General features: G+C 39.9%; 1 protein-coding gene across 1 annotated transcript in view; it reads right to left on the reverse strand.

The window, feature by feature from the left end:
* Positions 1–257: 257 nt before the first annotated feature.
* The window catches only part of EDIL3 (EGF like repeats and discoidin domains 3), a 389,385-nt gene continuing 376,478 nt past the window's right edge, over positions 258–13,164 (reverse strand). Inside the window, exon 11 of the mRNA XM_048849644.2 lies at positions 258–3,226. Within this exon, the coding sequence (XP_048705601.2) occupies positions 3,077–3,226 (150 nt within the window). The 3' untranslated portion in view covers positions 258–3,076. The remainder of the gene's footprint in view (positions 3,227–13,164) is intronic.

Below are 13,164 nucleotides of genomic sequence, written 5' to 3' on the forward strand. Positions count from 1 at the left end.
TCACTACAATTGAAGACCACTCCATATATACATCATTAAGGAATGCTGCTAACACAGTTACAGACGAGACGGTAACAGTCTAGTGGCTTTTGTTATGCAGCACAAATTTAAAAAAAAAAATAACAAAAACTTAGCAGTGTTGCACAGGACCTCAACATTTCTTACACATATTTTCTTTTACCTTTAGAGGACTCAATTAAAATCTTTGAAAATCCATGTCTAAGCCTTACAAAATAAATACTTGTATAAATACAGCATAAGGGTTAAGTAATTTTTATTTGTTTTTAAAAATTCAAGTAATTGGAGACGTGCTATCAAGCAAACCTCCAAAAATCAGTAACACATTTTTGTTTCAAAAATTCCCCACAAAGTTTTAAGGTCTTTCAAAGTGAACTTTTCTCTTTGTGGCGAAGGAGAGATTATATGCAGGTTGTGAAATTCAAACTGTTTTGCTTTTGAAGTAAAATGTCCCCCTTTGCGGATTATGGGACAATTACTTGTATATCTGGGAAGCAGGCCCAGGTTCATATCTCAATGATGTTATAGCTTCAATAAAATGTAATGGTGACAAACAGAAATTCAGCATTAGTTGTTTAAAACATGCAGGACTACATATCTATATCAGCATGTTATGCAATTAAAGTAGTGAAAATAATCAACTATCCAATGTTCTAGACAATGTTAGTTTAGATAATTAAACCACCTCCCCACCCCAAGAATTTGAGAGTAAACTAATAACATAATACTACTTTGCATGTATCTTTAATCTGAAGAACTCAGTGCTTCACAAAGGTGAGTATCATCATCTCCTTTTACTGTTAGGGAAATTGAGGCAGAAGTAAAGTGACTTGCCCAAGGCTGCATGAATAAGCAACAGAGCTGGCATTTGAACAGAGGTCTCTTGATTCCCAGTTTTATGCTCTACCCATACATTGCCTCACACACTTCAAGAGGGATGTGCTCATGTGAAACTTTCACAGAGAACTAACATAATGGACACTACCCCGCACATCGCTGGGAACATGTGCAGTTGGGCTGCATCCAGCTACTACACAATAGGAGGGGGAATAGTAGGTGTGGCCTGCCGCTCCCCTCTTACAGTGCTCTGGGGTCATGTGCTATCTGTGGACTATATTCCTGACATGCCCCACTTACAGCATTCCCCTGTATAGGCTGAGTTTGTTCCTCCATGCATCAGACATGCAGCCGTTCAGCAGCTTTTGTTCTTATGCACCTGCAGACCATACCTTAGAACTGGGTCCTATCTGAACAGGATGTTGTTAAAACAATGTAACATTTTCGGAGGGACTAGAAAAGGAAGTAATTCTGTGAATAATGTAATCAGAATGGATGAAATCTTGATATGGGCTTAGTTAAAAAAGCCCAGCGAGGTGGATGGGTGTGAATACACCCTTCAATTAGCATAACCTGTAAGGATAAATTAATCAATCCCTCCACCTCACCAAGATAAAAGGGCTATGTGAGTATTGGTTTGGGTGAAGTGCCTGTGTGCGTGAGGGAAGGGAGCACAGAGAACAGAGACAGAGGCAAAATGGAAGAATGCCAAGCAGCAGCCTGTGAACAAAGTGTATAACCCTGGAAAAAAGCTAGAGAAAGAGAGAGAGAGTTTTGTGGGTGTGGTGTTGGCTAAAGAGGCTTGGAGTTGTAAGCTAAGAAACTATTCTATTGTTTCTGATTCCTCCTGGCTTCGGAGAAGCAGGATCTTGTACATTCCTTCTAAATAAGAAAGATTGTGTCAAAGAAAAAATGTCTACATAAATTTTTACTCCCAACTGGAACATCCCCAGGGGCCAGGGCCCTGAACTTCGAATAGCACTTGATCAAAAAGGGCCAACAATGACATACAGTGAACAAACAGGGACAAATTCAGGCCTCACATTGCTCAATGACATGCTATAGTCAGGAGGGGATCTGAAGAGCCCAACATTGACATGCTCCTCTGACACTGTTGAGTTCACATTCTGCAGGAACTTCCTGGCCAGCACCACAGAGGGATCATACCAGGGCAGTGCTGGGGCTAGGAAAAGTGGGCATCTACTCCCTGATCCCACATGCACCCTCCGTCACTAAGACTAAGGAGGCTTCTGGGATAAGTAATCTCCTGGGCAGCTCTGTGGAGATTGCATGCCCACCCCTGAGCAAGTCAGAATATGGGCACCTATTAATGCTGTTTTTGCAGCATAAATGTGCACCTATGTCCATGCTAAAAGTACTTGGGCCTTGAATTTGGTCCACAGTGTCTAATCTCAGCCTTCTTGAAAAATCAAATTGCAAACTGAATTCCTAAACTTTGCTTTAACAAAGTCATTAACTCCGTAATATACTGATAGTAGATTTTGTTCCACATACAAATGGGTCAGTTCTTTTAAAGAAAACAATGCTAGCTAGCAATGAGATTAATGTAAAAAAGACAGCCACTATGTCCACAGCATGCATAACATAAAGTAAACTGAATGGAAACAAAATGCAGTTGCATGGACTCTGTAGTTTAAATAAAAGTAATGAAAGGTAGTTTGCAACATCACAAGTACCATATACCACAGAGTATCTTCCCAAATGTGTGTCATAAATACTGACAATGTTTGATAGGCACAAGGGAAACAATATAATGCAGTCATCCCAGAGAAAACTTATTGCTAAAAGCTGCAGTATCTCTTTTTGCAAGTAAGATGACAGTGCGATTTGCAAACAATGTGTCAGCCCAGTGTTTCTAAAGCTGCAAATGATCTTTTTCATGCCGTTTCTCCTTCCTTGTAAAAAGGATGCTGCTGTTCTTTCCCTAACACACTTCAACTAGTGTGAACAACTCAGAAGAAAACGAGAAAGGTAATTGCACAGCCAGCGGGACAATACTGTAACAGATTTAAAGGGCAGAATCAGGTTGGATCCTTTAAAGGGCAGGCTTAGACCTCCTTACAAAAGACAGTTAGCGGCCTACCAAAAAGTGAGCACTTTTTCATGAAAAACCCATTCAACTTCCTACAGGTTTTGCAGTTTCTTCTACAGAGATACTTTTAGGAATATAGAGAATTGTGTTGTCAGACAGAGATGCTCTTCAGTCCTCTTCTGTGCAGCCCAACAGCTCTGACCGTAAAGTGATCCTGCCATACCATGACCAAGGGAGGATCCTTATGTGCCGTGCATAGATTGGTGGGTCAATGACATTCTTTCTGTGTGTGTCATTGTCAAAATTTCCCTGAAAAACCTAGAACGCAAGAAATAAAAATTATTATTTTTGCCTGTATTGCCCTTGGTGAATACTAGCTCATGGAAGAAAAAGAGTTGATGAAAGGACAATTTCCCAATACTGCAGCAGGGTCTTTTTCTCAGCTAGGAGCTACTCCTTGCAAGGCTTAAAAAGGTCTCCAAAAAGAACCGGGTCAATAATTGCATAAATAATACAGTTTAATGAATTAATTAGTTGATATAACAGTATTAATTAATATAACAGTATTTTAGTAAGTTTACTGTCGCCTTTGAGATTCAGGAAAATGCTTTTTATAATTATCGCGGATACCAGAAACAGAAAACATGTCATGCTGAAATAATTGTCAATTTGCCAATTGGGGAGTGTTGCATGACTGCATTAGCTTTGCTTAGAGCAAGGCTTCACAAACATTTTCCATAGTGTGGACTTTCTGCCCTCCTACTTGCAATTGCTGGACTGTCTCTCTTCCTATTCATAATGTCCCTCTGGCCACTACAGCACTACAATTGCCTACATGAAAAATTAATATTAAGAAAGCAATGTATTTCTAGCATCTTTGAATGTGATTTCGCAGTTGGACATAAGGTAGAGAACCAGCATCATGTGACCAACCAACTCTTTGTGGACCACTATAAGTGTTCCATGGGCCACTAGTATTTCATCAACCACAGTTTCAGAACCTCTGGCTAGCTGGGGCTGGACCCCAAGAAGTGATGCAGCAATCTGATGTAGTACAGCCCAACGGGCAAATGCCAGCATTGCCAAATGCAATAGTTCAAAAATCAGAAGACAAACCAAACCCAATTCCAACTTAAAGTTCACACTGTATGTGTTCCTGCTAACATGTTCCAATCCTGCACATGTGCTCTGTGACACCCTTTACTGTAACTGTAACTGTGTTCTGTAAAGAGCAGGAAACTTATAAGAAAACATGTCCAGAGGCTGAAGGAATACAGAAATATAGACATAGAAGTAGGAGAGGCAAGGAGGGCAAAGGCAAGGGGAAGAGGCAGAAGGTGGACCAAGCCTGGGGCTGAGTAACAGGAGGAGGACTGCGAGAGGCAGGTTTAAAATGCTTTGATGGGAGAATTTAACTGTATCTGAAGTTATTAAGGTTTTGTCACTTGGCCTTTTGAGTCAAGAGCCTCTTGGTTCTTTCTGAGGGGACTGAGTCAAGGTATAGAAGAGAAATTTGATAATAGGGATTAAAATTTAGTAATATTGCAGGGTGAAAGTTTACCCCAAATTCACAAATGAAGTAAGAAGGTGAAACTACCAGTTAAGTCAGTGGGAAATGAGCTAACTAACTCCAGGGATAAATTTGACCTTTAGCCATCTACAGGATGAGCCATTGTTATATTTATTTCTATTTACGGTACTTACATGGTCACCTCTACCATAATATCTGAGGGTTTCACAATCTATAATATATTTATCCTCACAACACCTCTGTAAGGCAGGGAAGTACTATCCTCCCCATTTCACAGATGGGAAACAGCAGATAGAGACTAAGGCAGTGGTGGGCAAACCTTTTGGCCTGAGGGCCACATCAGGGTTCCGAAACTGTATGGAGGGCAGGTGTAGTGTATTAAATTGCTCCCTGTTGGAATGGACTTCTTTCGGTGTACTACTTACGGCTGCCAGTCCTGATGCTCCGTGAGTAGCACATTCCTACTGGGAGCAATTTAATACACTACACCTGTCGGCTCTTGCAGCCGTGATGCCCAGCAGGAGTTTGCAGCCCACTGCCCAGAGCGCTGGCAACATAGCGAGCTGAGGCTGCGGGGGAGGGTGGCGAGCTGAGGCTGCGGGGGAGGGTCAGGGGGCTAGCCTCCCCGACCGGGAGCTCAAGGGCCAAGCAGGATGGTCCCGCAGGCCAGTTTGCCCACCTCTGGACTAAGGGCTAGATTTTAAAGGTATTTAGGCACCTAAAGATACAGGTGGGCATTTAGTAGGATTTTCGGAAGCACCTAGGTACCTACTCCCATTGAAATCAATAGGAGTTAGGTGCTGGGCACTTCTGAAAATCCTACTAAATTCCCACCTGTATGTTTAGGTACTTAAATACCTTTAAACGATGGCCCTAAGGTCACACAAGAGTCTGTGGCAGTGCCGAGAATTGAACCTGGCTTTACGAAGTACGAGGTTAGCATCCTGACTGTTGGATTATCCATCCCTCTGGTTAGCCTAGTCATCTCATTAATCATTAGTTATTAGTAATCATTTTAAAAGTTTCAACTTGCATTCAAGATAGGTGCACGTTAATCATTCTTTTCAAATACAAGGATACTCTGACAGAACTTGATCCTGCTCCCATTACATTTAATAACAAAATTCCTATTACGTTTAAAATATTTCACACATTTTTTCTTTTTATATTGCGGTTTTTCTCTTTATATTAGGGTTCAAATGCTAAATGCTAGCCATGGAGGGTGGGATTTTTAAAAGTGCCTTAGTGATTTAGGAACACAAGTCCCATTGACTCAACATAGTACTTGAGCTCTGAATTCACCTAGGCTCTTTTGAAAATCCCATCCTGAATTCCCCCCAGCCCTTTTTCTCATCCACCTAATATTAAACTGCAAAAATAAGACTGAAACATCAAGCAAATATTTCAGTCCACTCCATGGGTGAAATCATGGAGCCACTGAAATCAATGGGAGTCTTGATATTAACTTCAGTCAGTTGACTGATCTTACCCATGGGGTAATCTGCTGCATAACCAATATCTGCAGCCTTGCTCTAAAATTGTATCAAAATTACTAACATTTTAAAATTAAATACCTTTTTGACTTAGCATTTTTGGCATACATTGGATGTTGAGATAAATTTGCTAAATCATATTGTTTCACACAGTAGGACATTACTGAAGAGGGGTTGATATTTTATTTCATCACTAGTGAGTACATCTTGGACATACAACCCATTTTGCTGTAAATTCACTGTTGATCAAAATCTCAACTTCTACTGTCAAAGAACGGTCAGGAAATGAAAAAAATGGTATTGGTTAGTGAAAAAAGCTATGACTGAGTCAAAAAGTCTGAATACTGTGCAGCTCACATATGAGGGGTTTCTGTTTTGTTTTGTTTTGAGCTAGGGTAAAACAATATATAAATCAATATATTGTCTCTAGTTTGTGTTAAAGCGCTGTAGTATTTTTTCTTAAGTCACAATAGCCACAAGTTCATTTTAAAGATTGGTTTTTTTGTTGGCAAGATGAGAAAGATATTTTGAGAGGGAATTTTCAGCATATTTTGAAGTTCTTCATTCCCTTCAAACTTTGACAAATTCTCTTTTTGTGTTCACCTGAACACCGGGCAAAAGGTTGAAAAGCAATATCTATTGGCTTTTCAGTGTCCTATATAAAATGAAATAGTGGTTTTAGTTCTATTCCTACTGGACAGGTACTCCTACGACAACTTGCACTCAGGCCATGTCTACACTTACAGATAGATTGGCTTTGCTGCAATGGATGCAGCATGTGTTGATTTAGTGTGTCTAGTGAAGACCCCCTAAATCGACAGTAGAGCGCTTTCTGGTCAATTCCGGTACTCCACCTCTCTGAGAAGAATAATGAAAGTCAATGGGAGAGCATTTCCTATTGACACAGTGCAGTGTAGACACCTAAGTTGACCTAAACCACATCGATTCCAGTTACGTTATTCACGTAACTGGAGTAGTGTAACTTAAGTTAACTTAACCGCGGTAGTATGCACAAGAAGTTTTAACAGAGATGCCAAAGCCTGAATGCCTGGGGGACTAAACTACCCTCTCAGCCCTAAACGTGGTCTGTTCATGCAAAATATTTACAAAATAGCATAAGAAAATCTACTGCTTTCCATGCTGTATATATCCCTTGAACATAAAACATCTTTTTGAAGTTCTATCAATCTGGCACCTTGAATACCTAAGAATGGCCATACTGGGTCAAACCAAAGGTTTATCTAGCCCAGTACCCTGTCTCCTGACAGTGCCCAAGGTCAGGTGCCCTAGAGAGAATGAACAGAACAAGTAATCATCAAGTGATCCATCCCCTGTCGCCCATTCCCAGCTTCTGGCAAACAGATAAACTTGATATGATAAATGATAAACTTGAATGGTAAACTTCCCTTCCATCCTCTTCATGGAAGATAAATTTGCCTTATAAAGTGGAACCTAGTTACTATAGAGATAGGCACATTACAAGTGCATGTGTAGCTAAAATAGATTACATTAGACTAGAGAGACAGACTACTGAGAAAACAACACTAAGGGCTATGAAAAATATATTTATCATAGGAAACCATTCATAGACTGAATGCAGTATTGATTAGATAAATCAGCTAGAGCGTTGGGATAACAAGATTGCTTCTGACTTTAAGTTTCTTTCATGGCATTGTAACATGGTATAAGGCAAGCTTGATGAACAAATGTTGCACTGTGGCAAAAAAGGCCTCAAAACTTTCAAGCTATAGCTAACAATGGTACTAGCATTACTCCTATAGTTTTGCTCCCTACTGAAGAATTAAATAAGCTAAAAATGATAGAAGACAGATGAAAAATAATATTTTCTTGCAATTTTAAAAAAGTTTTCTGCAAAATATTGGTTGAAATTTCAAGATATTTTACCCAGCGCTGATGGTTATCAAGTATAAAAAACACTGCAAAAATTTCACACCACAGAGCTGATGAAAAAATTAGTTTTTTTACTGTGGAAGATGTAGATTACAAGGTAAAATGAACTATAGGTCTGATCCTGAAAGGACCTTTGCACCTGCAGAATCCTGCACCGATGAGGAGCCCACTGAAAACAAAGGGGTCTGTGCTGGTGTGTAGGTCCACCCATGCAGATCTCCACGCAAAATTGGGGTAAAAGAAAGATGCATTAGATTAAAACAAAAAGACATCTAATTCTTAATTAGATGAGAACAGTGTAATTGACCAACAATAGGGAAATAAGAGTTCGGGAAGTTCTTTTTCTAGTTCATTGGCATGTTTGCTTGTACTTGGAGCAAAAATAATATGTTCAAGTCTGGAGTGCAGAACATTTTGCAGCTTATACAGAAGCCATCTCCAAGGCTATTTTTTGATTTGCTAGTTCACATTAAAGTGTGGCAAATCTGGAATTCATCTTAGATCATCTTCATTCAAGTTCCATTGACAAGCAATTAATTTGTTGAGATGGACCAAGGCAAATACCTTTCGGGAAAGATTTTTGTCTTTAAATGACTGAGGTTTTGGCAGCAACTATGGATGAAGCCATCATAAAAGGTAATGATCCCACAGCAAATTTACTTTGCTGTTCCATTAGCGCTGCCATAATCTCATAGAAAATGTATTGTGGGAAAATTATACCTCAACCTAACTAAACTAATACGAAACACAAAACCTTGAGAATATAGATCAGGGATCTTAGAGACTAACAAATTTATTTGAGCATAAGCTTTTGTGAGCTATAGCTCACTTCATCTGATGCATTCAGTCTAACAAATTTATTTGAGCATAAAGCTTTTGTGAGCGAGAGGCGGTGCAGGCCGAGGGATGTGCTGGCTGCCGCTTCCCGCAGCCCCCATTGGCCTGGAGCGGCGAACCGCAGCCAATGGAGGCTGCGATTGGCCGAACCCGCAGACATGGCAGGTAAACAAACCGGCACGGTCCACCGGGGGCTTACCCTGGTGGGCCACGTGCCAAACGTTGCCGATCTCTGATATAGATGGAATAAGAAATTTACATCTAAGTTATCAAATATCCCCAAAGACTCTACTTTAACAGTAAAAAGTATGGCTTTTGGTTATCTTTAACAACCTTTGTGATCCAAAGGCCAAATATTCAAAATTGGGTGTGGAACGCTGGACCACGAAATCCAACTTTATGCACCTAAAAAAAAAAAAAGTGGCCTCATTTACAGAAATGCCAAGTACCCACAGCTCCTCCTGACTTCTTTGGCAGTTGTGGGTGTACAGTTCTTCTGAAAATCATATTTAGATGCACAGTTATGGATTTATGTTCTTGGCAACCAAACTTGAGAATTTTGGTCAATGTTTGTTTCAAATGACTATTGACCATTATGGCACCACTGTTTGACATATTCAAAAACTTAAATTTTCAACCAGAATAACATCCTACACACATCCTCGACACATTCCCACTGTTTTCACATCATTCTCTGTGTGTGAGCCAAAGACCACTGAAGTCAAAAGGAGTTTTCTATTGACTTCAATGGACGTAGGACCTGTGCCCTCTATTGGGGAAAAAGAAGGAAAGACAAATTGTGTTCTGGCTTCCACAATGTTTGATTACCTCTCAAAATTTTCTGTCAGCCACATGAGAAAAACTTCAACAAAATAATTTGTAATACAGTGCTTTAATTGTTATGGGTGTATGAACTTTTTAAAACTTCTTAATTTAATAACTTTTCATGTTCTTTTATCCAGATTCTACCACTCTTACTCATGCTGAAGAGTAGTTTACTCCGCAAGTAGTCCAAGTGAGATCAGTGTGGCTCCTTATGGATTAAAGCATTATTTAGTGTGAGTAACGGTAGCAGAACTTGGCCTTTGTGAAATGTAACATATCTGGCAGTGGCATACAATATGACAACATGAAAGACAGCTGCCCTAACAAGGACACATGCAATTATGTGAGAGAGTATGTGCGAGTATACTGAATGTGTATCTGGCTCCTGTGTATCCTAGCCCTTCAGAGCTGAAAAACAGGACTCAGCAGCTGTTAAAATTGTGCAAAAAAGGTCCAGTATGACAACTTATTTTATAATTGGAGTCTACTCAAATGAGACTAAAAACCTGGAAAATATAGCATGGGATGCTCTGCTTGAATAAAATGATGTTGTTGTTGTTTTACCGTAAAATGTGTCCTTTATCTATAACTGGGGTATACAATTAAATTGCCTTGCTTTCAGCAGTTACTGAAATTTTCAGTAGAGTTAACAATGTTGTTATGGGACAAACAACAAATCTAAATACTGAAAATGTAAGATGACTCATATTTTTAAAAGCTAAACCTTATGACAAAACTTAATAATTTAGAAGAAATGTCTAGATACAAAATAAACTGGAAAAAAATTGAATTATATCTAAATAATGTATTGTGAATAGTTTATGCTTTATTCTCAAGCTCTGAGCTAGTATCTGTTTTATGGGGCACATCAGCCTCAGGCAACCTTTGAATAGGCAGTTGCAGAGGGAGGGAATGTTTGTGGTTGAGTGTCAGTGAATGTGCAGAAAAAACAGGTGTCCATGAATTCTAACTCCCCACAGAAGACCTTTCTGGATTACATGTCAGGTATAAATCTAAATTAGAATAAAGTGGTGGCTTGGTCATAAAAATCAAGATTTTTTTAAAAAAAATTCTAGGCACCATTATATTTACGATGCTGGGAAAAGAAGAGAGACTAAAAACTGACAATCAGTCCCCAAAACAAGGTTGCTGTTAATATATTGCCTATTGCAATATTCCCACGCTAAGCAAAATATGTGATATGGACCCTCTATTGGAAATGCATCCTTGCTTGGATTAAATTTAGCTAAAAAGAAAATTTTGGTGCTGACTCTATCTATAGTCCATCGTTGGCACCCCGCAGTGTTTACAGGGGAAGGTGGCACCAGCTTGTCCAGTAAAGAATCCGGTTGGGTAGCATCAGCCAGAGTCTGGAGGATCAGTTACATTGATAGGAAGATCATTTCAAGACACTCCTCAATTGTTCGTGGTCTGCAGTCCCTCTTCCATTTGGAGAGAGGCAGAAAGTGTAGTAGTGCCACCTTCCTTCAGCGAAGAGATCTGGATTGCAGCCCATTAGCTGAAGTCTAGGTAGGCACCAGGGGTTTGTAACGTTACCCAGGAGTTGCTGAAGGCAGATGAGAGTGTTGTTGAACCATGGCTGCATAGGCTCTTCCAGGGCCACCTGGAGCACTACTATAATCCCCAGTGACTGGAAGGAGGAGGATGTTCTGCCTCTGTTCAAAAAGGGTGATAAGGCTGAATATAGCAACTACTGAGGTATTACTGCGTTGCTGGTCACAGAGAAAGTCTTCACTTCAATGTTAATATCTTGAGTCAGTGATGCACTTAGAGGCAAAGGTCAGGATACTCAGTGCAGCTTTAGAGCTGGTTGTTCTACTGCTGACTAGAGGACTGCTCAGTACTGCTGCACTGAGACAGGCAACTGAATGCAGAAAGCATGTGCAACACTTCATAGACTTCCTTGTGGCCTTTGATTCAATGCATTGAGCAAGTTTGTGGGATCAAAAGCCCTAGGTTCATAGCATAATTGATAGAAGAGCTCTATAATGGAACAGAGAGCTGTGTTTGAGTCAATGGCAGATACATGGTGAGGTTTCCTATCTCCAAAGGAGTTTGACAAGGCTGTCTTCTGTTACCATCATTGTTCAATGTTGCACTGACTGATTGATGGATAAGCTGAGGAGCAGCTGCCTGTGGTCTTGACCTGAATGCCATTCTACTTCAAGATGTCAAATACACTGATGACATTGCTAGCTGTTTGGTGAATCGCTGAAGCTGATGGCCAGTCTGGTCAGGCAAGAAGCTCTTTGATCTGCTTATTAATCCAGATAAAAGTAAGCTCCTGGCCATTACCATGAAGCAGCCTCCAGCTCCAGATTACAACGAGCTCAGTGTTAACCTGTCTGCACAGGACACTGAGCAGGTGGCAACTGTCAAATATTTGGGAAGCATCACAGATAGTAATGGAGGATGCCTGAAAGCGGTGGACACTTGTGTAGCGCCTGCTGCTGCCATGGTTTCAGATCCTTCAGTGGCCTCTGTCAGGGCACTGTGACATAAAACTTGCTATGAAACTGCAGATCTAGAGAACTATGCTTATACGAACTCTATTGTACTGAAGTGATGCTGAGGAAGGCTAAAGAACACTGGATTGATGGTTTTGATTCTCGTCATCTTCATCAGGTGCTTCATATCAAGTGGCAGAACAAGATCGGAAATGAGGATATTTAAAGCTGAATCCAGCACTGGTTCAGTTTCAGTGGTTTTCTTGGTATGGACAGATCATAATGGAAGACCTACAAATTCTGAAGCCACTACAAGGAATGTCACTACATGTCCGGCATCCACATGGATGCCAAAAGCTTCGGTGGCACAATAAGATTGCCAGTGATGGACATAAACTTAATGGGGAATTAATTAATTAATACATAAGCAACCCCCTTACGCAACTAAGGAAGACAAAAACATCACTTTCCAAAAATTATGAAGTATCATCAACTTCTTTAATAACTATTTAAGCTAATTATTTAATTTTAAAAGACTATTTAACTAAAAACTTTTATATAAAGAGCAAGAGTATTTGGAATTTTTAAAAGTAGAATTTCATTTCCTGTTAAACCCTAATAAAACTGAAGAAATATTTCAGAAAATGGACTGAATAAAAACAATTTTTAAAACGATAACTTTAAAGATTATCTGAGGCTTTCTAGCCACAAGCGAACAAAGGCAATTAGAACTATGCGGAACATTCATGAAGTATACTGAATATTCAGGACCTGAAGGTATCATCAAAAACAACCCATGAAGGCATGGAGCCAGTGAAATGATTACAGCAATCAACTATGAATCTAAACAAGACTGAAATTTTATGAAAATAGGAAGCAGAAGAGTATAAAATTCTCAAGTGAGCACCCATCACTCCCACTCTCTGCTACCCTGTTCAAGCACTCCTCAACTCATCCTGTGCATCTCTACAAACAAGTTTCCACAGACAGCTAAGAAGACAAAGAAGAGAACAGACACACAGCAGCAACAATAAAAGGCAACCTTCCAGCCCAGATGACAACCAAGACTTCATCATAGTAAGACAGAAGTAGCCAAAAGCACTACCAAGGTATAGAATTTGGACCCATAATAATTTTAGGAAATAAGACCTTGGTCTCGGCTTACCGTGACAAAAGTGCCCCAACAAAGGC

The sequence above is a fragment of the Caretta caretta genome, chromosome 5 (genome assembly GCF_965140235.1).
Source record: "Caretta caretta isolate rCarCar2 chromosome 5, rCarCar1.hap1, whole genome shotgun sequence".
Taxonomy (NCBI): domain Eukaryota; kingdom Metazoa; phylum Chordata; order Testudines; family Cheloniidae; genus Caretta; species Caretta caretta.